Below are 27,097 nucleotides of genomic sequence, written 5' to 3' on the forward strand. Positions count from 1 at the left end.
TATTTCAATCATTCTGTAATATTTAACAGAATGTTATCCTAATTTTGCATTCTGATCTGAAGACTGGTTGGAAGCCTGGGAAGTGATGCTGCTTCGTCCCAGACAATTGCTTCTGGATATTGAAGACTAATGTTTGTGGATCTATCAGTTCTTTCTGGGATCTACAGCAAATAGTCTTGTATACTTCAAATACTCTCTGCATACATACATGTATGTCCATGTATACACACAGTATTACACTCCATATATAAGGATAATATATATGCATATATATATAAGCAGGTGTGGCTTTGAAGAACAGAGCTAACACTATCCACCCCCAAATATCACCTGCTTTTTTTTAGATTGAAAACAATAGCAAGCAGTACTTGTTTTGCTATTTATTGTTACCTACTCACTGAAATTCAAGCATTTCTTCCTTTATTGTAAGTAGGTAATTAGTAATATAAATGAAAGACGTCATGAAGTGCACTCTTTGTCTGTAATTACATATCTTAGAGTAACGTGGAACAAAATGATTGTGCTTGCACTGATGTTATCAATACTTTACCTTGAGTAGGAAGATCAGATGCTTCACCATTCTTGCTGTAGGGCATTACTGGAGTTTGGAGACATGCATAATGGTGTGTATGACTTTCGTGGAAGCTGAAAATCATGCATAGTATTTCTAAACATGCATTCAGCACATGATACTCATTACCCTCTGTAATTATACCTACTTCAGCCTGGCACTTCCTACTGCCTAATTGGAAGATACAGATTTGCTCAATGAGCAAGTGAAGAGGCAGCTGTTAGGAGGAGAAAAAAGGAACAAAACCTTTGCATGTCATGCCGTAGAAGATACTCCACTAAGTAAAGATTAGGCATTGATTAAAGCCCCAGACCTTCCACTTTGTCTTTAGTCGTTTCTTCTATTCTGTACTATTATTAGTATAGGTTTATCAGATTTCCCTGATAGGAAATAGTAGAATGATTCCACTCTTCTTAGTAGAACGATACCACTCTCTTGAGTGGTTGTATGTGTTTGAGTAAGTTGGATAACACACTCAGCTCTTATAGAGTTCTAACTCATCCCAGCTTTGTTGTATAAAAATCTGCTGTTATTCCAGCAAGAATTATTTTGTATTATTGGTTTTGTAGAACTGTATGCTTCCAAGAAACAATTGAAACATACTTTTCTTTTATAAAACAAGAAGTTGAGGTAATAATATATCTGGGAATTCCAGCAGAAGGTAGATGTTTCAGAAGCTTGCCTGTGCGTTGTTTCATACGTGTTCAGAACCTGTGGGAATTTGGATTGATCAATTTGAAGTAAAATTTTCTAGTCAGTAACATTGTAAGTTATGGGTCATGTACTGGGAAGAAGTAAACCAAACTTGTACTTTTTCAACTCTCAAACTTTGAAGCAGTTCGGTCCAAGGTTGCCTGTTTTGTAGGAAAGAGTTAACAAAGCTCTCTGCTAATGCTGATGGAATCAAACTACTTCTGTGTTTATGAGGTTTTTTTCCTAAACTCCTTTTTTTTTCTGCTGAGTCAAGAAAGCAGTGAGGTCACGGTGGGTGCCTGAGAACTGACCTGAATATTAATAGACTTAACTCTGCTTTTCCCTTAAGGAATGCATTCAGAGTTAACCAGAGTGTTTTTCCTTTTTTCCATCTTTTTGCAACAAATATCGGCTCATGTACTTATTTAGAAGCATGAAATATAGAGAGTCTTTCCTGAAAATGTGTATTTGTGTTAGCTGTACTTGCTGCAACAAGTACGAGCTCCATGTCCTCACTGAAGAGACACTGCTTTCAGAGCTTGTTCTGAAGGGTGAAAACTCTGGTTTGGTCAGCACCGAAAACAACATTTGTATTTCCAAATGTGAAGTTATTACAGAAGTATTACACAACTGTCTCAGTTCTCAAGTGTTGCTTGAAACACCAAGTTTACTTTGTAAATGATGATGGAAAATAGGTTTTCAGTCATATCCTTCCAGCCCTGCAGTACTCTGCACTGAAGATTGCTGTGTATGTTAATTGAGTAAGGCCTGATAACATATTTCTGGAACTGAGCATCTCCAATTCAGACAGAACGTGGAATGTTTTGTTTTCTGTGATAAAAAGTGATTTTTGATTTCTGTCTTGAGAAATTTTGCAAATAGAACCAAAGTATGTTGTGAGGAAAATGAGAGTCCCTCTGATTTTGTGTCCATCAGCCTGAAATACAGTTGTGATCCATTGAAAAACCCCACTGTCAAGTCTGTCCTAAAAGAACATTGCTATTCCACCTCTTAGAGGAGGAACGTGCTGCAATCCTAAAGGATGGTTCTTTCTATGCCAGTGGATTCCCTTCAAACCACCGAGGTGGGCTTACTCTACACCAACACAACCAGGTTTGGGGTATCCAGATTCCCAAATACATGTGGGTACACTGAGGTTTGGGAAGTGGGAGCCTAAGCCATGTGTGGTATTAGGGAGGAGTTTGACACTAGAGCTAGCATGTCTATTGGAGGCGAGGAGATACCAAGCATCTCTCAGAACTGATCAGGAAGTTGGACACTGATTGTAGCTGTAATAAAAATATCTGCAGGATTTGGGTTCGCAGTTTAAATCCTTTCCTCTGTCCAGCTGCTGGAGATCAGGCTGTCTGTCTAGTCTAACTGGGTTCATTCTTTGTGTTTTCAACCAAATCAGAAGAGGCAGAACTTTTGGTGATTATCATGTTTTATGAGAGAGCTTAATAGCTGCTCACCTGAAAAGTGAGACCATGTTCAGTGTCTCTCTTAGCCTCAAGTTCAAACCTTGTTCCTGTGACTATGGAAGAAATTCAGACTGGCCAGCAAGGCACTAACCTACTCGTTCCCTTTTGAGTTTAAGACATGCAGAGAAGACCTGGTGCAGCAAGTCAAAGGAACTCAGAAGGGACTATGAAGATCTGGTTCCAAGCCCCCTGCTATAGGCAGAAACACCTCCCACTAGACTGAGATGAACAAGATTATTTCAGAAAGAGTAGCAAATAAAAACGGGTTTAGAAAGCTTAGACTTGAAGCTAAGGAAAGAAAAAAAAAAGAGGAAGAAAAACACTTTGAAGTTGTAAAAGGAAGTGAGCATCCTGTGGTGTTTCATTCCTTATCATCTTCCTCGATTTGTTTTGTTTTCAAACATGGGTAAGTACATTGTGTTACACAGATGGTATTTTTTTCTTGAAGTCTCCTCAACTGTGCTTATGTCTGTCCTGCCAGTACGCAGTCCTACAGAGTTCTCATCCGTACACCAACTGCTGATCCTACACCATCTCATACCTGTGAGATGCTGAATCTCAGTGTGCAGTTCAGCCAGACACATACTGCAAAAGTAGATTTGAAAAGAGCATGAGTTCATGAGTTACAGTTGGATCAGATTCTTCATACTGTAGTCTCCCAGTGTTAATTGCCATGGTCAGTATGACTCTTACTTTGGTTTGGTTTGTTTTGATTTGGTTTGCTTTCATTTGGGTTATTATCTGGTTCTCTTTGAAAGTCCTAGTTATGTGGATTATAAAATAATTGCATTTCTGTAGGTGTTCTAGGAGAAACCAATATGTAATACTCATCCAGTCCTCCAAATTGAGTTAATGTGTGTTGTGAAGCGTAGGGCATCCATGATGATTTCCTGCAAATGTTTCCGTTTTCCTTTAATTTAATGACTGAACTAGAAGCCATTATATCTGCTGGAATCATGTCATTGTCTTTGTACTCAGTTTAGAACCTAAGAATATGTTACCACAACAGCTTTTCAAAGTTAGATTTCAAAACAACTTTTCATGCTACTTGGTTTTATCAGGAGTGGATCTTAACTCAGTACAGTACCCAGTATTTAAGTCAGCTGAATTTTCCATATGTAGTTTAGTATGCATCAAACTGAATCAGGCATCCATTCTGCTTTCCAGTATTAATTCCATTCCCACAGTACTGTCTGCTAGCAAAACCAATCTGAAAGCTTTCTTGTTCAGGAGTGGATAGCATTTATATAAGATGGCTTTCCTTAAAATCACACTGCTAAGTGTTGTACTCGTTCCAGTGCTGTGTTTAAGGGTTTCTACAAAACATTGTGTCTCTGCTTTGCAAGCAAGCTGTTTGGCTGCCTGCTACAATACTGCTTAGATCAAAGCGTATCAGCAGTTCACCTAGATGTTTCTCACAGTACAGCAGTAGGGGAAATCTGTCACAGCCTGAACCTGCAGATCATGTGTTACACTACAAAATGTACTTTCAGAAAATAACCTCTTTACAGCTTCAACGTGCCTGGAGCTAGGACTGTGCTTTAAAACCAAAGCCGTCAAGAATATCCACAACTGAGTAGCTCATTGAACAAATATTTTGCTTGATCCAGTGCCCTCAGTGTGTGCCCTCAATGCCTCTTTGATGTGAGTTGAAACACATTCAACTCACTGATTCTAGATTTGAATTGTCTCCTGGCGTGATGGCGAGGCCCTGGCACAGCTGCCCATAGAGCTGTGGGTGCCCCATCCCTGCAGGCGCTCAGGGCCGGGTTGGATGGGGCCCTTGGCAGCCTGAGCTGGTGGGGGGCAGCCAGCCCATGGCAGGGGTTGGAGTTGGGGGGCTTCAAAGGTCCCTTCCAATCCAAACCATTCTGTGATGATTCTACGAGGACACACACTTCACTTTACAACCGCAAGATGTTTATTGGGTTGTCCTGCACACCTAACACAGAGCAGCTGCTGGCGTAGCTCGCAGTGCTTAGCAGGTCTGACTTTTTCAGCCCGTCTTATCTCTAAGCCAAAGTTACAGCAGGACCACCCAGGAGCTCATTCTCTCCGATCCCCTCGAGCAAACCAGAAACCGCAGCCACCATCTGCGGCTGCAGGTGTGACTCGAAGACCCTATGGGTTCTGAACCACGTCTGCTTGCAGCTGGTGACGTTCAGAGAGCAGCTCCCGGGGCCGCAAGCCCGCCGGGCGAGCGCTTTGAAATGCAGCCTCCTCCCCGACGGGACAGAGGAGCCGCGGGGCTGGGAGGGCCGCTCCGGGGAGCGCCGGCCCGGGGCAGGGCAAAGCCCGGGGGCGGACGGAGGCGTCACCCGGGTCGGCCCGGAGCCGGCAGTCCGTGTCTCCCCATAAATAAACGCTCCCGGCCGTATAAATGCCGCGTGTGGAGGCGGCGGTGGGGCCTCGTCGCTTCAGGACGCGGACAGCGCCGCACCGCGGGGCCGGGCCGCGCGCCGAGCCGTGCCACCAGGGGGTGCCGGAGCGGGAGCGGGATCCGCTCGTCCGCCACCTCAGGCGGGGCCATGGCAGCGGGCGTGCGGGCGGAGGAGCCGCTGGTGGAGCTCAGCCACTACGTGGTGGCGCGGCCCATCTACAGCGAGGCGGGCTTCCAGGAGGAGAACGAGCGGCTGCCGCCGCCGCCGCCTCCCACGCTCCTTGAGCGGGCGCGGGCGGTCTGCAGGTGGGTGTGGGCGGGCGGCGGCCGCGCTCCTCCGCGGGTCCGGGAGCTGTGGGAGCCTCGAGGGGGACCGCAGGAGCGGCGCGGTGCTGCCGGCGTCCGACTGCGCGGCTCAGCTTCTCTTCGCACCGACGCGCGTGGGCACAGCCGCACGCGGCGCTTCCCAAGGAGTTTGGGGCACCGACAGGTGCCTCGTCCTGGAAGAAACCACCTCTGGCTCCTGAAGCATGAATAGTAAAGCATGTATAGCCCCTCTTGTTTGTTTTTTTTTCCTGTCGGTTTCTCTCAGGGCTTTCTTGGTTGCTTTTTCTCAGAAAAACTTTCTTGGTTGTTTTCTGTCACAGCTTCTGCAACTACTTTGTGTCAGGACTTTCTGGGTCGTTTTATGTCAAAGATTTATTGGTTGCTTTCTGTCAGAACTCGAGGGCCACAGAAATGGTCCAAGGGATGGAACACCACCCTGTGAGGATGGGCGGAGAGCTGGGGCTGCTCAGCCTGCAGAAGAGAAGGCTGTGAGGTGACCTGAGAGCAGCCTTTTAGTATCTAATGGGGGACATAGGAAAGAAGGGGACAGACTCTGTAGCAAGGTCTGTGGTGGTAGACAGGGGGAAATGGTTTCAAACTAAAAGAGGGGAGATTTAGGTTGCATACAAAATTTTTTTACAGTGAGTTGGTGAGGCACTGGAACAGGCTGCCCAGAGAGGTAGCAGATGCCCAGTCCTTGGAGATATTCAGTGTCAGGCTCTGGGTTCTGACACAGCTCTGAGCACCTGATCGAGCTGTAGGTGTCCCTGTTCACTGCACAGGAGTTGGACCAGATGACCTTTAAGGATCCTTTCCAACTCAAATGACCCTATGCTTCTATGAACTTTCTTGGATGCTTTCTGTCAGGGTGTCTTTCTGTCATTCTTCTTTGGTTCCTTTCAGACTGCAGCTCCATGCAGTCTGTGCATAACTTGTTTTCTCACAGCTGTTCAAGAAAAAAGGCCTTCAGGATCACCAAGTCCTTCCTGCCCATCCTGGAGTGGCTTCCCAACTACCGGTTGAAGGAGTGGTTGGTCAATGACATCATCTCAGGGGTCAGCACTGGCCTTGTTGCCACCCTGCAAGGTACGCCCTCACGCACGGCTCTCTGATGTTACGCAGATGGAATTACAAATCTGAGACTTGTTATTTAATACTAGATATTAGGTATTATCAATAAATAATTAAAGCTTTTGATTTAGCCCTTTTTTCTCTGCCTGGCTAGAAGATCTGAACTTCCTTTGATATGCTATCAAGATGTAATTAACTTCTTTTACCCCATCTTTTTTACTCAAAGAACATTTTTTCAAATATTTTGATAATTTTAATTATGTTGTGATGGATCAGTTAGGTCATGAGCCTGTAGTTCTTCTGCAGCTGCCTATGAAAACCGAATTATTCCCCCCAAATAGTGCAGTCTTGATGTGTGCTTTCCTTTGAAATGTTACTTACAGGATTGTTTGGGTGTCTGCAAGAAAACAGTCCTCACTGAGGTACGCGGTGCTGTATTCACATTTAAGAAGTGATAAACTTGATGGATATTTACAGTACATGGTTTACAAGAGAAGCATTCAGCAGATGGACAAGTAGAAAAGTGGCAGAAATAAGCAGTAATTTGTGAAACTATGATAGTAAAGTCGGGCTTAACATGGTGCCCTTCTCATAAGCAGGTCTAGCTGTAACCCTGCTGTCAGCCAGCAGATTCATTTCTTTCAACTCGGCGTTGCTGACAATTCTTCAGGACTGGGGCAGGTGAAGTTAACTGTGTTGATCTCACATTTTCCCTCAGTGGAAATTGGGTGCTTACACAAGTAGGCAAAGATTGGAGAGACTACACTGGAATAAAGAAAAAGTACTTTGCTTCATTGCCAAATGCAAGTACTCCTTACTGCCTCTTACCTTGGAGCATGCTAGAAAGGCAGACAAGGAGTGGTACAAACTCTGTGATTTAAAAATATAAATGTTATAATTCTGAAATACCAAATCATCAGATACTGGGAAAACTGACCAAAATGGTTGCAAAAAAAAAAGAGGCTTTTGGGATCCTAAAATGCCCCAAATCCCTAACTTCCAGCAGTTTTAAATGTCACTTGTAGACCTCCCACCCGCCTAGCAGCACAACCAGGTCTTCAGCCTTTTTGAGCTCTGCCATGGTTTTGTGTTATCAATACAGAATATTACAGTCTGCAATAGGAGCGAAAGGACTTGATACTGATAACATCCTTCTTTTCTTCTCTTGCTGTGTTGAAGTTGGAAAGTTGCTTGAGTTTACAAAGTGAGAAGATCAGAGGATCAAAACTCTTAAATTTGGGTGATTTGTTTTTGGTCATTAAGTTCATGAACTGATACCTGACAAAAAGAAAAAGGCCTGATTTTCAGATGGGTGAATGTCCTGAATCATTATTGATATAGTACAATAATTTAAAGCATGTGCTTGAAAATTCTGTCTATAAATTGAACATTTCAGTTTCTCACTTTTTTCTCAAAGGCAGACTGCTTGAACTTCACATTTGAGACAATGCTTTATGCCACTTATGCAGATATGGGCACATCTTTCAGTAGTAACTCATCTAAGTACTAATGTGGGATGTACAGTCATTTACAGTCACTGGTACTTACGTGCGTATCTGCAACTGATTTACAGATCAAAAAACATTCTAATTTGTCCCTGGATAAACGGAACAAATCCTCCTGAAAGTCCATTCTAGACAAGACAGTAGTTTGCTGAGTGATTTTAAGTGTGGTATTTTGTTCACGTATCATTTCAGGTTTGGCATATGCTTTACTGGTGGCAGTTCCCGTTGGATATGGCCTCTATTCTGCCTTTTTCCCCATCCTGACATACTTTTTCCTGGGAACATCAAGACACATATCAGTTGGTAACCACATATGTTCAAGTTACAGTAAATTAACTACTACAAGATGTTAATTCTTACTGTGAATATTACTATTTCATATAAGACAGATACTTTCTAAACCATATTGGTTGTGCTGAATATTAATATTGGTGGGCTTCGGGGACTTAAGACTTATTTCTTCTCTGTACAGACAGCTAACTTCAGTTGTGCCAACGCATGCCTTTTGCTTGCATTTATGCTGAAGTTTAAATCTTGTCTTTGGCTACACTATGCCAGAAATTACAGGATAAAGTCTGCCTCATTGGGCAGTAAGAAGAGACATTTAGTCTATCAGCTAAAGCTCAAGATGGCTAAAACAGATCTCTTAGTCTTCTCCACAAGCCTTCCTTGCTACATCCTTTTTGATCACTGTGGACAGTATCACCTTCTTGCCTGTCGCGGAGACCCAGAACCTGTGTTTCTACTCCAGCCTCGCTCTAGGTCCTCACATCAAGGCTATGGGTAAACCTCATTGATTCCTTCTGAATACTTTCTCTAAAATATTTCTTCTCTGTCAGTTCTCATTTTTAAAATATATGTTACAGCTCGACCACCGAATTGTCTTTTTCTCCCCTCTAACAAATAGAGCCTTACCTCATTCACATCCACCAATGCTGGATTGTTTTTCTCTCACAAAGCTTTGGCACGATATTATGGTTTCTCATTAACTTTCTTCTCTGTGGAATCAAATACATCTGCATGTTGTCTCTACTTTCTGTCTTCCACCCACCAGATCACCTCTGCTCTCCAGCTCTGAACTCTTTTCTCTACTTATGTTAACATCTCTACTTCCTACGTTTTCCACTTGTTTTTATACTTTCTCCAGTATGCTTACTTGTCAAGTGTACTTTTCTTTATCTGTAAAATTAACTTATCCTTCTTTAAGACATTTTATGATGTTTTCCTTTTCTGTATAATTTTAGTAAAAACTACGGCAAATCTGATTGCTTTTAGATTGTGTTTTGCTGACATGATGATCATTTACTATCTCTGCATCTTGCCCAAAGTATAGTTTCAGTCATCTTAAGCCGATGTAATACCAAACTACTGCCAAAAAGGGCAATCTTTTCCCCCAGTGTCTGTTCCTGCCACCACTGTTGTGCTGGATTCCTGACCATGCAGCCATGTGGCAATCTGCACCAGTGCATTCATTCAGCTGAACCTATCTGTGTCTGAAAAAAAGAGTGAATCAAAACGTTGTTTTCAGATGGATAAGTTTCTCTTGTGAGTGGTGCTGGGCCACAGAACTGCTGATGCAGATACAAGGGAGATGGTCAGGATATGCCACCCTGTTTTGCCTTGCTATACCCCTAAATTGGCTTAAGCAAAACACGAAACTGAACCTCTGTGTATAACAGTTTTGTTCAGGATGGAATTGTATCTCTGTGTCGTTTTTGCAGTGCTGTGGATTCTGGCCCTTTCTTCCTCCTCTTCCTCCTATGGAGTAATGTACCCCAGTTAAAATATTAAATTATATTTCTGATTTAGAATTTTCTTGCCTAGTCTGATAACTGCTTCCTTTTGATGCATATTAAACTTCAGTATGTTCTGTTTGTCATTACAGGTCCATTCCCTGTAGTCAGTTTGATGGTGGGATCAGTTGTATTGAGCATGGCCCCTGATGACAATTTTCTCATAGATGGCAGTAATGCTACAGGGACTAATGATACTGAGACACTGATAGACACTGACTCCAGAGATGCCCAGAGAGTGCTGATTGCCAGCACCCTCACATTTCTGGTTGGAATTTTACAGGTAAAATAGTTGTCTTGAGGACACAAATTGATACTGCTTTAATTTTAATGGGAGAACATACACCACTGAAGTACATGCCATGGCAGTGAGTCTTTTTCCTGTAGTAAAACACATAAATGAGGGAAAGACTTCTCAAACTGTGGAGAGCTTTTGGGATTTTATTCTTCTTACCGTGAGCAAAGTTGGTGGCAGCATGATGGGGAGCACAAACAGCAGAATAGCATTGTGATTGGAGACCAACAGACCTGCATGAAACTAAATGGAGCGTCCTTTCACACAGCTCTTCAGGTGTCCTCTCTTTCCCTGGATGGCCCGATGTTAAGCTACATTAATCTTCAGTGGGGGAAGATGCTCTTAAGACTACCTCAACAAAAATAAAAGAGCAAAACTTAAGATATTACCAAATAATAGTTTAGATCTTATTGCTTAGCAAGCTGTTACTCTTCATGATTTTTCCAGGTGGCATTTGGAGTTTTTCAGATTGGTTTCATTGTGAGGTACCTCGGAGATCCACTAGTTGGGGGATTCACAACTGCAGCTGCTTTTCAAGTGTTCGTATCACAGTTGAAAATAGTCTTAAATGTTTCAACTAAAAACTATAATGGTGTCCTTTCCATAATATATGTAAGTATACCCTTATAATTTGTTTTGGGTTTGTGCCAGAAGTTTTGCATAATTATTTATCTTCTGCTTCCGTTTCATACAGGAGTGCTTCTTGTATCTATATAACTGTGGGGCATCCATTTAGTTCTCACTCACTCTCAGGAAGATCTGCAGGTGTTCATTTATAGCTGTGTGGCTCTCAAGAGCCGTTGTCTTGCTTTCCCAGATCATAAAAGGCTAATTGTCACGTCATAGTCTATTTCAGGCAGAGCATTCTCTTTCACATAAAATTTAAAAATAATTATGCAGCAAAACAGTTTTTCTTCTCTGCGTTATCACTTCTGGAGGCTGTTTCCCTGCCAGCCCGTGCCTCTTGTCTTAATGGGAAGCTCCCAAAGCTGACTAGTCCCAAGCCTCTTAAACCATCCTGGTCAAAGGCATCTTTTTCCATTTCGTGTTGACATATCTGTGACTATCTACAGAAGGATGTGGATTTGCACCCCGTGGCCAGGTACCTGCTGGTTAGCTAAGGTGAGGCTAAAACTTGTCACAACTCCATTTGTTAATCTTAGAGGAAATGATCAAATGGAGAAACGTTTTGGCCGTGTTACAGGAATACTGAACTCCTGGAGGTTCTCGTATTACAGAGTCATCTCCTTCCCCAGGGAAATTATTGAGAGTTCTTTCACTGACTTCGCCGTTAAGCTGTTCAGGTGCACAGTATTTTACATCTTCCATAGCTCTTTGCATTAGAATAACAGACTTCTAAAAGAGACTGCTGTAGAACAGAGAAGTTACTGGCAGATTTTATATTTCTGTTCAGACAAACCAGGCAAGAAAAAGTGTGTTAGATATCTATATTGGTAAAAATAGTCTGAATGTGATTGCAAATAACAAGAAAAATATTTAGAAAAAAAAATCTGGTGGAGCATTTGCAAGAAAAAGATATTATTTTATGGGCCTTTTAACCATGGAAAACTCTTCCCTCAAGCAATAGAAAATTAGATAAGACACAGTACAACACACACAATGATGGACAATTGATCCAGCCAGTTTTTCTCTCTATTTGTTGTTGTTTTTTTTGTGTAATGGTTGTTGAAGGTTGGTGCATCTAGTAGAAAGTGCTTTTGAAAAAGAATTACATGGCTCTTGCAGTTCCTGCAAGCCTGTGTGGAGTGCTGACTTTTTACGCTGAAGCTCGGGGCTTCTGCATTCTAGTAGGTGAGCCGGGTGGAAGTGTTTGCAGATGTGTGCAGAGCAAATAAATCGTGATTTCTGGTCTGCTTAATCAGAGACTTGTTATGTCAGCTTCAGCAAGTCTCGGACCTGCCTCAGCAGTGGTGTGTAACAAATTGCAGCACTGAGCATCTGACATTGGCAGAATTCATAACCTCCAGCTAGGAGCCCCTTGTTTCCCTGTAAAATATGGCAGAGGCAGACATGTAATAAGAATGGGATTAGTGGTAAGCACTACAACAGGCAAAAAGTGGTTTCAGCCACTCAAAAAAAGAGACATCTGATTCATTGCTTCAGGAAGGGTTCTCCTTTAGCTTAGAAAACATAGCTAGTTATGCACTTCAGTGTTTTATTTCAAACCAAGGAGTTTTTATTGTGATGGAAGTGGTACCGCAGCTGCAGTCCTCCCTTTGCCAGGAGGCAAGAAGTCTATTTGGAACCTTTTTTCCACCAGATAGTTCTTCACTGTGCATAGAATAGTCAAATTTTCTTGGAAGCAAGTGCCGAGTGAGAATCACCTCCTAGGAGCAGAGAGGTGATAGATGGGAGAACCTCCAATTGGTGTGTTTTCTCTGATCAGCCCTTCCTGTTTTCTCTGTACACTTAGAAGTAATACTTTTTTGTGTGTTTGTATAAACACTGTACAGCCATAAATGTCAGCTTCGCAGACTGCTGTTTGCTATAAACAATGGGACCAAGCAAGGACATAGGAAGGGTAGATGAGGGAGCTGCCTGTCATTCTGCAGCTGCGAGTGCTCCAGCCTGGAGCTGACTTCTGTTGGGAACAGGGTTAACACACCACAAGGTGAGGCTTTGCAACCACTTTTCTCAAATGCAGGACTTGCCGCAGCCGGGTGGGATCCACGCTGCCATGCTCATTGCCTGGGTGTCAGTAATGAAGACTGGGAATTTGTAATGCACGCTCTATGCACTGGGCATTTCAGCAATTAGAGTTTTGCTCTCAATTGAATAGAGAAGATCTTTTGCTTTTTGTAAAGGGAGGAAATTACAGATCTTCCTATCTTTCCTCTAAGATAGAGGTAAAACACAGGTAGGGTTTAGCTTTTGCTATTAAGCCTTAGTTTTCTAAAGAACAGGAAGCAGAAGCCCAGTTCACATCTTTTCTGTTAAAAACACCACAACATCCAGCCACTAATTGTGTAGCAGTTTGATAGTTCATCAGACAAAGTCATCCTCAAGTTCCTCCAGGCTTGAGCAAGGGAGCAGGCAACATTTGACCTCCTCCAAAACCCCATCTGCCTGGGCTGCCTTGTGAGTGTTGGTGTGTTTTCACATATTTCAAGTGCACATGTTGTAACTTTTATTTTTCAGACTCTCGTTGAAACGTTTGAAAACATTGGTACCACCAACATTGCAGATCTTATTGCTGGACTGCTCACCATTTTTGTCTGCGTGGTAGTTAAAGAAATAAACGACCGATTCAAACACAAGATTCCTATACCGATACCAATAGAAGTTATTGTGGTAAGCAAAGGAGCACTAAAAAAAACCAAACTGACAGTAGCTGAAATAGGTGGGACTGGCTACAGAACAACAAGACCTTTTTAAGTATTAAAACTCGTTTTGTTTGATTACAGACAATAGTAGCCACTGGCATTTCATATGCTGCCGACTTGGAAAAAAAATATAATGCAGGCATTGTTAAGAACATTCCAAGAGGGTGAGTGCCTTTGTTTTTTGGGACATAGGTATTATTTTAATTGGCTAACAATGACAGTGATAAGATAGAAGATATAAAAGAGATACTGAAAGCTGTAATCTGAATTTGGAACTCAGATTCCTGGAGCAGCTTCTGGAGATGTCCTGAGTTTTAATTCTGGCCCTGTCATTCATGTCACCTAATTAAGCTGCCTACTTCTTCTTCCTCTGTAAAATAGGCTTAGAAATGTTCACCTGATTCATGAGGTTTGTCTAAGAATTAGTTGTTTTGTGTTCCTGAAGTGAATATAGGTGTATAGAAAACAGAACAAATAATTTAAAGGATTTTAAACAATGAAATTCTATTTCTCTGTAGATTAAATTGCTAATAAACCTGAGTTAGTCCACTGTAGTTCATATTCATGCTGTTATCCCAATCAATATTGTCACTTACATAGTCATAGGAGCAAGTATACTGAGGATTACACTGGTAGAGACTTTCACTTGAAAGATTCAGAGCATTTCACAGTAGTAACCTTCACATTCCATTTGGTATTCAGGCCTTGATTAATTAAAATTTGTGGAAACGCAGTAGGGGATAAAATGTTTTTGAGGTCTTCCGTTGAAGTATGTTAACAACAATATGAAGTGTCATTAACATATTTATGTAATTCATCATATCATTCAGTATTTCCTTTATTCCATTCTTCAGAAATGTACTTTTTCACTTTGCTATCATGTTCTCATGCTGAGAACAATGGGAGCTTTGTTGCTGAGAAAAAGAATCAGGATTTTGGCTATGATGAACTAGATAAGCGTGTTCTGTATGTCAGTGGGCTGTTTCCACCTGTTTATTAACTTGAAACACTACACTTCATATTATAAGCAACCTGCGTGCCTCTACCTCAGACTTTACTAAGAACATAATTAGATCAAAGTTGATAATACTAACGTGTTTTCTAAATGCTAGATTTTTGCCTCCTGAAGCTCCAGATGTCAGCATGTTTTCCCAGATGATAGCATCCTCCTTTTCTATTGCTATTGTTGCTTATGCTATTGCGGTTTCTGTGGGGAAAGTATATGCAACCAAGTATGACTATGCCATTAATGGAAACCAGGTACGTACAACCAAACTGGTTTGTGAATGTGGGCAATGCAAGTTTCACAGTAACGTAAGTGCCAAAGAAGTATTTTTCCAAGAAATGTATAGTCTGATGGCAGAAATTCTTCAATAGCTGAAAAAAACAAACCCAAAAGCTATGAATTTTTCAGATACAAAAGGCTAGGCTTAGTTGTGAATGATGGACAAATAGCTTATGTGAATTGGATAAGTTAACATAGCATCATAAAAGCAGGTAGTAAAATCATATTGAAGGACAGTCTGGTACTACTATGTGCCAGTGTTTATTTTGTCTCAATGGATTCAAAGATTGTTAAGATCTGCAAGTGGTGGGAACTGTATTTCTAGCATTCTCATGGAGAACACAGCTGTTACACAGGAGTAGGTCTGCATCATCTCAGTCTGTTCTATCAAAGAATGTGACTTTATAATCCTGCTCTTATAATTAGAGCTTACGGAAAGCTTTATTTTAGAGAAAAATAGGGAGAGAGTCAAAATCAAATCTTAAATTATATTTTTAAACATTTGTTGTGAGTGGAAGGCTCCTGTGATTCTCTCAGCTTGGTGGAAACAGCATTTCTGTCAATTACATGGGATTGCAGGCAGCTCCCAAGTGCCTCATTTCCCAGCAGAGGAATGGCCCGGATCCCAGGACATAAAGCTCCCAGGGTCCTTGTCACTTGAGCAGAACAACCAGCATTGGTAGGTGCCAGCATCTGTGACCCTGGGGCAAACTTATGAGAACGCTGCCTGGGACTCAGCATGAGTTCTTTGGGATGTTCAGAAGGAAAAACTTCTGGCTCAACTAGAAGTTTTCAGTGAAACTGTGTTGTGGATTTTTTATTTTTTTTTTAAGCTCCTGATTAGTTCCACTAATAATACAATGTTTTGTGTTAATTAAAGGCTTGTCTAAACTCAGACTGTTGCACTGATTAAAATCACTTGTGTAGAATGTGATACTTCAGAGTTAAATTTATACTAGTCCTTTTTGTTGATGTAATTATGCTAAAGTAGTTGTTAGCAATGTTACTTTTGCTAGCATTGTTGGAAATAAGCTGTAAAAGCCTTTATTCTAAGCTATGCTGATATGAAGGGGAGCATACTGATGTCTTGTGTTGGTTTCTAAACACATGTGGTTAAACTGGCAGAAGAGAAATTTGTGTCAGTGTTTAACAGCAGACACTGATCTAGACTCTTCTCAATATTTCAGTGCTACCCACTTTATAACTATTGCAAAAACTACTGTCATTCTCCATTGCAAAAGCAGCTTCAGGAATCGTTATTTACAGTATCACCTAATTACATTTCAGGAGTTTATTGCCTTTGGGATCAGCAACATTTTTTCTGGTGCCTTTTCTTGTTTTGTTGCAACTACTGCTCTTTCACGGACTGCAGTCCAAGAAAGTACTGGTGGAAAGACTCAGGTAATGACTTCTTCTTACTAGTACTGTGCCCAGGTGAGTTTAATATTGTATGGGGATGAAAATAATCCTAAAATGGTTGCAACGCTGGCACGTAAAATGCCCCAGGTATCTCAGCTAGCAGATCGTGCTCTGGTCCTGCATCATTTTTGGTAGCTCTGCCAGAAGAGGGCAATCAAGTTTTACATAGGAAGATTGACATTAGGGGTCCAAAATCCTCCAAGCGTAATGCCCCAGAATTTCATTACCAGTTAAGGTGCTGAGTTTGTCCCATCTGGAATTCAGCATGAGGAAGTCCTCTCCCAGATGCCTGTGAAATACTTAAGCCCCTGTATGTTTGCCTGAGCAGCCCTGCTGTATCTGCCCACATGCCGTCTTTCTGATATTCTGTGTGCTCCTCCTTTGACAGAGCCCTCACACTTATTTAGCAATGGAGAAGTGCAGGATATCCAGCAGCTCCACTTCCAGCTGACACGCAGACTCTGCTCCTTTAATCTCTCCGTGCAACTCAACCCCCTCAAGAGCTACTACCTTGTGTGCAGCTGTTTGCACTACCTGCTTAATTGAATTCCCTCTGTGTTAGCTGAACTGTGTAATGATTGCCCATGTATGCCTAAACACAGTAGCATTTTGGCAGGTCTCCTTGTTCCTAAAGAAATGTAATGTCCAACTACTTGTGTGCCCTAGGAACAAGTACTCTGTAATCCTGGAAACATAAAATACGATCTTAATGTGCTCATCTCCTATAAACACTCTGTCCTCCACAGGTTGCTGGTATAATCTCAGCTGGAATTGTTTTGATTGCCATTGTTGCCCTGGGGAAATTGCTGGAGCCCTTACAAAAGGTACTGTATTTGTTCTCTGCAGCATAGCCACCAGCACTGATCAGATCCGAACGCTTAGCTTCAATGGACAGGATAACAGCCCTGTTAGATGTTGTGCTGATTGATTACAGAGGAGGTTCAGGTTTGCAGTGCAGAATGATGAACACTTTGTAAACAGAAAACTGAAAGAAGATTAAAATATCTTAATAAGCATCTTTGCTTCTGAATAACACATTTTCACCATTTTTCTTCACAGTCTGTGCTGGCAGCTGTAGTCATAGCTAACTTGAAAGGGATGTTCATGCAAGTGTTTGATGTTCCCCGCCTGTGGAAACAGAATAAAGTAGATGCTGTAAGTCAGCTAATTTTTTCTTTTCCCCCTAACGTTCTTATATCTTTTTCTTTCACCTTTTAGTGTCACCTAACATTCTCCTAACTACTACATCAACAGAATTTTGTAGCATTAGCGTCAGGAAACTTTAGATTTGCTAATGCAAACCAGTATTGTATGTGACCTCAAAACATACGTGCCGTGAGATCAGGTGAAAAATCCCCATTTTAGAGTTTTACACATTTTTATCTTTATCCTTTTTGTTTCCTATACCCCACAGCAAGAAAGCCTGTGCACTGATGAGTCCTTCATAGCGATTACCATAGCTTACAGCAATCTTGTGTTTAGAGGACTTGAAAATTAGAATAAGAATGGTTGGTGGCCACCTTTAGCATTCTGCTTTGATCCTCTGTACAGTTCAAATGGGCCAGAAAAGATGACATTTTATTCATTCATGCATATATGTTTAATTTGTTACTATCTTAGTATCCCACTTGCCTGGATAACCTCAGATGGTCCTTACAAAATATGTTTTTTTGCTGTAGCAAGAAAATCCAACCTAGAATCCAAGCTAGAAAGTGGATTCATTTGGTGTACAAAGGGATATATGAACAGAGTCTTCCTACAAACCTTACCTCAGGGTACATGCTGACATCTTCCACTGGGATTTCTGTGAAACAGCCCCTCAATGTGGCTCCCAAGGAAGGAGAATTTTGCATGGAAAGTATTTTGTGTATTCAGTCCCTACTACAGTCAGATTTTACATTCGGGTGTCTTTGGGCACTACCTGCTTTAGGTAAATCTGAATTTATTTGGTCAGTTATTTAATAGTCCTCTTGGTAAGTAAAAGATCCCACTTCCTTGAGTAAGAAGTGTGTGCACTCAGCTTTGGGTGGGATTAGGTCCATTGCACGTTCTGCCTGGGCAGTGATGCAGGGAGTAACTGAGGAGTGCACTTCAACTGTTCTGCCCGAATATTCACTGGAGACTTTAGAGAGTGCTATCAACCTGCTAGCATGAAATAACTCTCCTTGGAACAGTTCTGATTCCTGGACTTCACTGAGGAGCCCCCTTCCCTCTCTATACACCTAATCTCTGATTTTTAAAAGTGAGGTTAGTAAAAACAGCTGCCATCAGAAAGAAGAAAATGCAATGGTTCATGGTATCCCCTTTAATTTCACTGAGTTAACTAAATATTTGAAAAACGTCTGTATGTTAAAAGTAATTTCCTAAAAGCTAACCATGTCTAATAAGATAGTGATGGAAATAAGTATCTTGGAGGAAGATGAAGACTTTTCTGAGCAAGTCAGCTAATTGCCAGCATGCTCTGATGATTTTCAAGGTTAAATTCTTCTGCTACTCTTACTGTCCGGTGTAGTGAATCTTTAAAGCGACCAGGAACACTATGTCATAATTAATGGACTTTATTATTTCCTCTCCAGATGATCTGGGTTTTTACATGTGTAGCATCCATCATTCTGGGACTTGATTTGGGATTACTTGCTGGCCTTTTGTTTGGATTGCTGACAATTGTGCTGAGAGTTCAGTTGTAAGTAACACAGGATCAGAAATAATCGTTAGTGTTACACCATGAAAAAGAAAGACTGTGCTGAAAAGGAAGGGGATTTGTGGCAGAAAATCTTCTTGGGCTTACCAAGATTTTTAAGTGGAAATCTTCAGAACAAAACAATATTTGTGTGCTGTCATTTAAAAATTACACTGTGTTTGTGGTTGCTCTAAGAACACGTGGAAGTGGAATGATGAAAAACGTTGGCTTTGCAGAATCTCATTTGACCATCTCGTTACATTTTCTTGATCTTTGGTTTTTTTCTGAAAATACCACATACCTGCTTTCCTTCAGCCTGGAGTTCAGAAAGTATGATTGACAGCAGTACCAAAGTATAGTTGCTCTGTCAGCAGCTGCATAAAAGTAGAGCCTTCCAAAAGTGGCTACAGAGTGGTAGGTTATAAAATCTACTAACTTAAAATTTGCTACAATTTTACAAAATTTAGGTGGAGGCTGCAAACTGTTTTGGTTTGCAAATCCAAAGAAAAAGCACTGGACAACAAGCTTTAAGTAATCTGAAGATGACGTAAATGTTGTTTTCATTGAGTAAAAAGTAATTCATGTTTTCAGTCTTTTTTTTTCTTTTTTTTTTTTTTTTCGTTCAAACCAAAATAAGGTGCTTTTAATACATCTTCCTAGTTTGGGAAACAATTGAAACAAACCGTTCATCCAGATCTACATAAAAATGTCTGAGATGAAAGTACCACGTCTTTAGAAATAACATTTCCATATAACTCAGAAAAGTACAGTGATACAAAACCAAGATACAAGACTTTCCAAAGGAAGCTATTATTTTGGTAGAAGAAGGTAGAATACAAGTGTCTGTGACAGTTTGTGAAGCAATCACTTCAGTCTGTTGAATGCCTAAGAATAATGTTTACTTTCACCATCTTTTTGTTTCTGTTAGTCCTTCATGGGGTGGCTTTGGAAACATTCCTGGCACAGACATCTACAAGAAGGTCAAGAACTACAAAAGTGTAAGTAATGCTGAGTTGCTTCCTTTCAATCTATAAGTGTAGTACAGAGTTGTGCCTTGCCAGTTACTGACAAGTTGAATTTGAAAGTGGAGTGCTTGATGATAATAATTTTCAGCATTACATTCTTCATCTTGCTCAAGATGGTTGGTCCATATTGCATGCAGGGCTATAAGCATCTAAAAATGGAATCAGCAAAGGGATCCCATTTTTTGTGTGTGTGAATTACCTGCGTAGTTAATTGTTGAAACAGTTGAACTGCTTCTTAGTAGCCACAATGTAGTTTTTGCTGCTTGATCTTGCATTCTTTGGCAACAGGCTGTAGAACCAGAGGGTGTGAAGATCCTCAAGTTTTCAAGTCCAATTTTTTATGCTAACATCGATGGACTGAAAAGAAGCCTCAAATCCACAGTAAGTGATATGTGATGGTTTTGGGAGCTACCTAACTGCTTTGGGTTTTCCTTAGAGTTATAGCTAGGTGAAATTAAATCATTTTGATGTTTTGATCCTTCTTCTGTAGGTGGGATTTGATGCAGTCAGGGTGTATAATAAGAGACTCAAAGCACTGAGGAAGATACAAAAACTGATCAAGAAAGGGAAGTTAAAAGCTACTAAGGTAAAATTATTTTTTTCCTCCTACTCTTTTGCAAGGGATTACTTCTAGAGCTTATTACTTCAGAGCTCTTCTGTACTCATCTTTAAAATAGAGATGAAAAGGAAGACTGATCACTTCATCAGGAAGACTGGGAGCTGCAGGGCATCTAGCAGAGCACTACGCGTATTGCCAGACCACAAGATGGAGGCAGCTGTGACAGTCATAGTGTTAACAGCAGAGGAAGTGACAGATTCCCTGATCTTACCTCCACCCCTCACCACCTCAGATTATCTCTGTGCAGAAAAAGCACTGGCACTTCTGTTTGTACATGGTGTTATTATCTAGCTTCTTGTGCACGGATAAAGTGACTTGTAGACATAATCTTCCAGCTCCTCCTCTGAATATACACTGCTGTAGGTAAATGCTTGCCGGAGTGAACAGGTACAGGTAACCTTCTAAATCTCCAGAGGTAAAAGTTGAGAATGAGTATTCTGCTGCCAGTGCTCTCAGTTCACAATGCAATATTTCTGTATGTATTCCACTTCATGATGGAAGTTAAATGCTCAGTTATGTGACATCCCAACTTTTGACCAAGTCATTTTGCCGTGTTAGCATATGTGGTAATTCTAATTCAAAGTTGGATTCGAATTCAGTATGCCAGTCTTTAAATATTTCATTAAAATAGAACTTTTGAGGAAGGGAGTAGCTCCAAGATTTTCTATCATTATTATTGATAGTGGCCTTTTTGTAGGAAGATGCTCTGTTAACACAGTAAAAATGAGGAAAGGAAATATACTGCACAGAGAAAAAGGTAGTTCACTCACTCTATCTTGTTTTTAAATTCTTGGATACAATATTGGTCTCATTCATTCCTGAAGCAGAAGTTATCACACAAAAAGTATTTCCTGTAAGCTCAAACCTTTTTCTGTGATTAAATTATATATTTCACATATTATCTGCACATTAGAACGGCATCATCAGTGAGCCTGGCATTAATAATGAAGCTTTTGAGACTGATGAGGAACCTGAAGACAACGAAGATCTTCAAGTTCCCACCAAAGAAGTGGAGATCCAAGTAGACTGGAATTCAGAACTGCCAGTCAAAGTAAACATCCCCAAGGTGCCCATCCACAGCCTCATTCTTGATTTTGGAGCAGTAACCTTCTTGGATATTGTAGCTGTGAGATCAATAAGAACGGTAAGGGCATTATTTCTGATGTTCTATGGAAATTAATCTAGCCAGCAGTATGTAAATCAAGAGTTGTTTTTAGAAGGCTGTTGTTAAAAATATCTTTAAAACTAGGAACAGGTAGAATATTGGTATGTGCATACTTCAGGTGAAAATAAAACAAAAAATCTGGAGGTTGCATGGTCAGGTACTCCAAAATGAGTACTGTAAAATGTGGGACCCTTGTATGCACGCATTATGACATTTTAGTGGTATATTTTCTTTCCACATGCCTCCTGTTTTAATCTGGGCACATAATGATACTCACTCAACACAAAGGTAGTAAATATCTTACCATCATTTTTAGTTTTTAGCCACGAGATTTATTTCTCCCATACTACTTAAGCTATAAAAGAAGGAATCATTATTATTTATCTTTTTTTTTAGTATCTTCTGCATTTGATACAGGAGTGCATCATCAACATTAGTTTATCTTCACACATTAGTCTGAGGTCATAAAATGATGGTGTTCCTAGTTTAGGGAGAGGAAAATGAGGTGAAGAGATAAGTCACAACCTGTAGGACCAGACTGTTTAGTCTTTTATTATACTTTCTGTGTTCAGATTACTGATTTCACTAACTTCAAGTTCTAAATGGGGCTGCTCATCCCATCTGTAAAACAAATATGAGATTACCAAGATTCTGGATTATCAATAAGCAGAAATTGTCGCAATTAGCAATCACCTCTGAAAATGCTTTTTGCAGAGACCCACCTGCCATCAAGGAGCCAGGAGTAGCATTCAGTCATAGCATTTTAACCAACTGGAATTCAGGAATGTGGCGTGACTTGGTTCAGCCCTAGTTTTGTTTCAGTTCCAGCTTTGGAGACAAATGACATTATGGGTTCCACAGATGCAACTCTTTCCATAAGCGGCCATTTCAACCAAGAATAGTCCATCTGGTGCATTATGTGAGGGAAAACCTCTGCAAGAAAAAAACTGCGTGTGCCAATGAGAGACTGTATCATATCACTCAAGGCAAATGAAGGTTTCCCAGGCCTACAGGGTCTCACTTGAAGAGACATGATTTTTCATATTATGAAAACAGAAGCAGAACTTCAATAATAAACAGCAATGCATGCATGTGTAAAATGAATGGTTTTACTAACATAGCCAAAGATTGGCCATGTCAGCAAACAGGTACTTAATTAGTAGGTCTTAAAGTATCACGAAGTTTAGCAATTCCTTTTCACTGTGAATAAAGAAAACATGAAATTTTGAGTGAAGGTGCTAAGAAACAAATGAAAAGCATGTGTGCACAGATGTTGATATATGTAATATATACATACACATCTGTGTGCTTTGTCCTTACAGACTTCATTTACTTGTGTCTTTGTTGCAAACCCTTTTTAGATTATTAGAGAGTTTGAGAGAATTGATGTGAGAGTGTACTTCGCTTCATCTCAAGGTAAACTTTCAAATCTATCCATCATTTGTGCAAAGAATAAAATATGGATGAGAAGGGATCTCTAGATGGGATTGTGGAAGCAGGTTTTTTTCTAATAAAAAATGTGAATTATCACACTGACAACCATGGTGGGCTGTTCTGGGATGCAAAGAATAATATGATTTTAAAAAAAATGTGGAAATTAAAATGTAAGTAATTAAAAAGTAAAAAACATGGCCAGTTATTTGTTTGGCTGCATATTTGATTTCTAATAACTGCAGCCATGTATTTTGACATTTATTTAATTACTTCAAATTGTATTAACCTGCAATTTTTTTTATTTTTATTTTTTTAATTCAGACAACCTTATATCTCAATTGGAACGAAGTGCCTTCTTTGATGACATTGTCAGAAAAGACATATTCTTCCTGACTGTCCATGATGCTGTGCTCTACATCCGGAATCAAATGGCATACAATGACAACCAGGATCCCATATTTGAGAAGGTAAGGCTATCTAGTAGTACATTTCACTTCCTTCCATCATCTAGCATTCATCCTTGCAATTTCTCTTACAGCACGCCGCATATGAAAACTAGACATAGAACTGTATACTACATAGAACATGTAGTACAAAAAAAAAAAAAAGTAAGAATCCAATAACTTGGACAGCTTCTGTAGTACATGAATACTTTGCTGCTCAAAGTGTGTGTCTCTCAGCCCCAGGATCTTGGTAGTGAAATGAACATGAGAAGCAGGATGTAAGGAGAGCTCTTCATCCTAAAACTTCTTTTCTAGCTTCTGCCATCTGGCAGCATAAGAACTTCCTCAGCTGGAAGTTGCATTTGCACCATTGCTTTTAATCATCACAGGTGGAGTTTTCTTTGATGTGTTGGTTCTTGTCCTTTTGGAACCTATTTACACACTTTGGCATGATACTATCCTGTGGAGATGAGTCCTGTAATTTTACATGTGTTATGTGACATACATTTCCTTGTGTTTGTTTTAAGCCTATTGGATCTCTGTACTGTTAACTGGAATTAATAACCTTTCCCCATTCTCTTTCCCAGCACCATTAATAATTTTGTATAACTCCTTCATAAAAGTTGGAGTCCCATTCTACTTTGTGTGACTGTATGCAGTTCTTCCAGGATAGTGATCATTCCTACTGCCCTCCTCTGTGCACGTTCTAGTTGTACATTTTAGTTGCGCATTCTAGTTGTTCTGGTTTTCAAGACAAACAGAACATCCTGTGATGTTTAAAGATGTGGCCTTACATTATGAAAACAGCCTGATATTGTTTTTGTTTCTTTGCACCACAATTCCTTCCCTAACAATCCCTATTGTAGTGTTACAAATAAATGGTATCTAACATCAACATTAGGGATAAATAACTAGGAGAAGATCCTTATTTTTTGTTGCTAATTTTGCTTACTATCCAGGATCTAGACTTTTTTACTGTAGCGCAGTAGAGACTAACATTTTGACAGAGCTATACAGCAGTTAGAGACAGATTCTGCTTGTATTATTTTTACAAACCTGTAACTAGTAATATGTGAGACATTACCAAAAGCTTTCCAACATACACATTTCTCTCAGCTTTGTCAAAGAACAGTGAACAACAGACTTGTAAGACTGTTGTTGAAGCTATATAGAGATAATTCAGAATAATAAATCAACGTCAGTAATACAGAAAACATGTAACTCATCATGCTTCCTTCTTTCTACTAAGATTTCACTCATGCAAGAATCTAAAGAACCTATAGAATTCACAGAAACAATCCGGCCTGCTGATGAGCTTGATGTTCAGGAAGAGGTATGGACTTTTAGATCTGAATGTATCTGTTATCTATAGAATACTGCTGGTTTTATTCCTTTATAGCACTAGCCATGCTGTTAGGCCTGTAGAACCAAACCCTCAATGCTCTCCTTCTTCATAAATAAATACCCACCCTGGCCACCTGGATGTCAGTGCTTAGTGGAGGAATTCAAGTTGTTGGCTTTTTTCTTTTTTTGAGATGTAGCAGATTATAGTTTACAATAGTGTGCAGCACCTCCCGATCTCTGTCACTTTAGGACTACCTCTAGGACTGCATAGGACTTACAAAGGCTTCAGGCATCCAAGCCCAAAATAACAGGCAGCCTCCCCCATTCATTTCTTCTAGAACACAATGGACATCTTCTTCCATAAATTCAGTGTTTTACAGGAAGCTGTAGTTGCACAGGACCAGATGTCTTCAAACCTGCATTTTCCCGAATTGTCTAATGCAGACGCAAGTCAAAGGGCAGTTGCTTCAAACAGGCCTTTCACAGTTACCCTCAGTGAGGCTGCATTGAACACAGTCCCAGTGGAGTTAACATACACACAAACTTCTTATTTTTCAAAGTGGTGCATGCTCAGAACTAACTGTTTCTCTCCACCCTCTCAATGTTTCACTAGGCTATGCGCAGACTTGCATCATGAAGATGGACTGCTGACCGTCTCACTGCAATATTTATGCACCAGTACTATTCAAGCATTTTCTGCAATGAAACCAATCTTGGCACTTGAAGAAAACAATGATTCTTTGTCTGAATGATACAGATCTCTAGAATTCTCCAAATTTTAGCTAATACTATCTCTGAAGTATTCTGGACCTTGATTCAGCAAGCACTTTCCATATGACACATTGGAAAAAAAAAATCAGAAGACTGTTATGAAATGTATTCAGTTCTGGGGCTAGTCAGGCACAAGGTGCATTGCGTTGTTATGTCAGTGTGCACAGGAAGAAAAGCTGCTTTGTGCTCTGCCCTCGGAAGTTGAAGAGAAGTTGAAGATCTTTGGATCACAGGCCTTTTGCTATGTATTTGCACAACGTCTAGTGAGAGGGTGAGAGTTCTAGCCGGCCAAGGTTTGGCCATTCTAGAAAATTTGTGCAACCATCTTGAAAAGCATACCTGGATTGTTCTTTCCAGGCAGTTCCTTAAATTGCTACAGGGTGATGGATAGCTGAAATGGGTGACAGCCACAAGAACAGGAAACTGCACTGAACCACAAAAAAAAACTTTGAATACAGTAACCTTCGTTAGCAAATATGTTTGGATATGGGTTCATTAGCTCTGTATTAAGCCCACTGTAGCAAATCATGCACCACTATTAATGATTTTCCCTAAAATGAACTATATACAGCAGATGATTTTGGCTATATATCTTCCATCAAGAGGTAGATTGGGACCCAGACTGAATCAATGAAAACCTTAGTTCTCAAGTACTTAATGGGTTACTTAATGGATGCTACTGAATGCAAGTAAGAGAGTCAAAATGTCACCTAGTATAAAGGTTTTTAACTATGAAATATAGAAGTTTAAGTAGTTTAATGAATGATTCTATTTTTATATAGCATATTTTTTTCTTTTAATATTCTGCATCAAACTGCTGCTGTTCTTTTGCAGGACATGTATAGACATTTAACAGTCCATAATGCACAAGTGCAATAATTCACAGAAGATAAGGGAGTTGAACTTTAATCCTTATTTTAGAACTATATAAAATAGATATGCAGTAAATCAGTGATCGTAATTTCATGAAGAAACATTTGTTTGATGGAAAACGGACTGCTACCTTAATATTTTAGCACTATATTATTTTTTAATGGAAAAACAAACACAAAAAAAACCGACAAATCTTTGCACAATGAGGGAATATATAATAGCAGAAGTATAAGAAATGTCCAGGTATAATGTCCCCTCAGTATTTAAGCTTCCCAGTTCTTGGCATTTACGTTGATATTTGTTAATTTCCTTATTTGATAACATCAGAGAATTTTTCCGATATCATACTGCACTGAGAAAATTTTTGCTGCAAGTAAGGTTAGTGGAAAATCTCAGGTGAAAAGCTAAGCACTAAGTACATTATTCTGCCCTACAGACCTGAGTGAACTCCATTAAGATCTTTTTAAAAAAACCTACAAATTTCAGTCAATTGGACAAGATCCTCACATAGTGGGTAGAGGCATCAAACTGACATCTTTATTCCCTAATAAATGCAAAAAACTTCAGTTCTAATGACAA

The 27,097-nt window shown here is 40.2% G+C and overlaps 1 protein-coding gene across 2 annotated transcripts; it reads left to right on the top strand.

Annotated features, from left to right (window-relative positions):
- Window positions 1-5,147: 5,147 nt before the first annotated feature.
- SLC26A4 (solute carrier family 26 member 4) lies at window positions 5,148-27,097 on the top strand. Of its 2 annotated transcripts, XM_048945612.1 has the most exons (20): window positions 5,148-5,431; window positions 6,399-6,538; window positions 8,221-8,331; window positions 9,914-10,104; window positions 10,564-10,728; window positions 13,276-13,428; window positions 13,542-13,624; window positions 14,573-14,720; window positions 16,033-16,146; window positions 16,911-16,988; window positions 17,224-17,319; window positions 18,741-18,847; window positions 19,773-19,842; window positions 20,158-20,250; window positions 20,360-20,455; window positions 21,402-21,632; window positions 23,015-23,069; window positions 23,409-23,554; window positions 24,780-24,863; window positions 25,488-27,097. In XM_048945612.1, the coding sequence occupies exons 1-20, from the start codon at window positions 5,274-5,276 to the stop codon at window positions 25,509-25,511; spliced, it is 2,343 nt and encodes a 780-aa protein (XP_048801569.1). In that variant the 5' UTR covers window positions 5,148-5,273; the 3' UTR covers window positions 25,512-27,097. The 2 variants fall into 2 exon arrangements, with proteins under 2 accessions (XP_048801569.1, XP_048801578.1); XM_048945621.1 differs by lacking the exons at window positions 5,148-5,431; window positions 6,399-6,538; window positions 8,221-8,331 and adding an exon at window positions 8,354-8,811.

This window comes from Lagopus muta, chromosome 1, assembly GCF_023343835.1.
Source record: "Lagopus muta isolate bLagMut1 chromosome 1, bLagMut1 primary, whole genome shotgun sequence".
In the NCBI taxonomy this organism is placed as follows: Eukaryota; Metazoa; Chordata; class Aves; order Galliformes; family Phasianidae; genus Lagopus; species Lagopus muta.

What these genes read in the sequence shown, in the direction of transcription:
- SLC26A4 (XM_048945612.1), top strand. Translation starts at nt 5,274, where the DNA reads ATGGCAGCGGGCGTGCGGGCGGAGGAGCCGCTGGTGGAGCTCAGCCAC. An exon ending in TTCTGGTTGGAATTTTACAG is followed by an intron (nt 10,105 to 10,563) that starts GTAAAATAGTTG and finishes TGATTTTTCCAG; the next exon opens with GTGGCATTTGGAGTTTTTCA. An exon ending in GTTAAGAACATTCCAAGAGG is followed by an intron (nt 13,625 to 14,572) that starts GTGAGTGCCTTT and finishes TCTAAATGCTAG; the next exon opens with ATTTTTGCCTCCTGAAGCTC.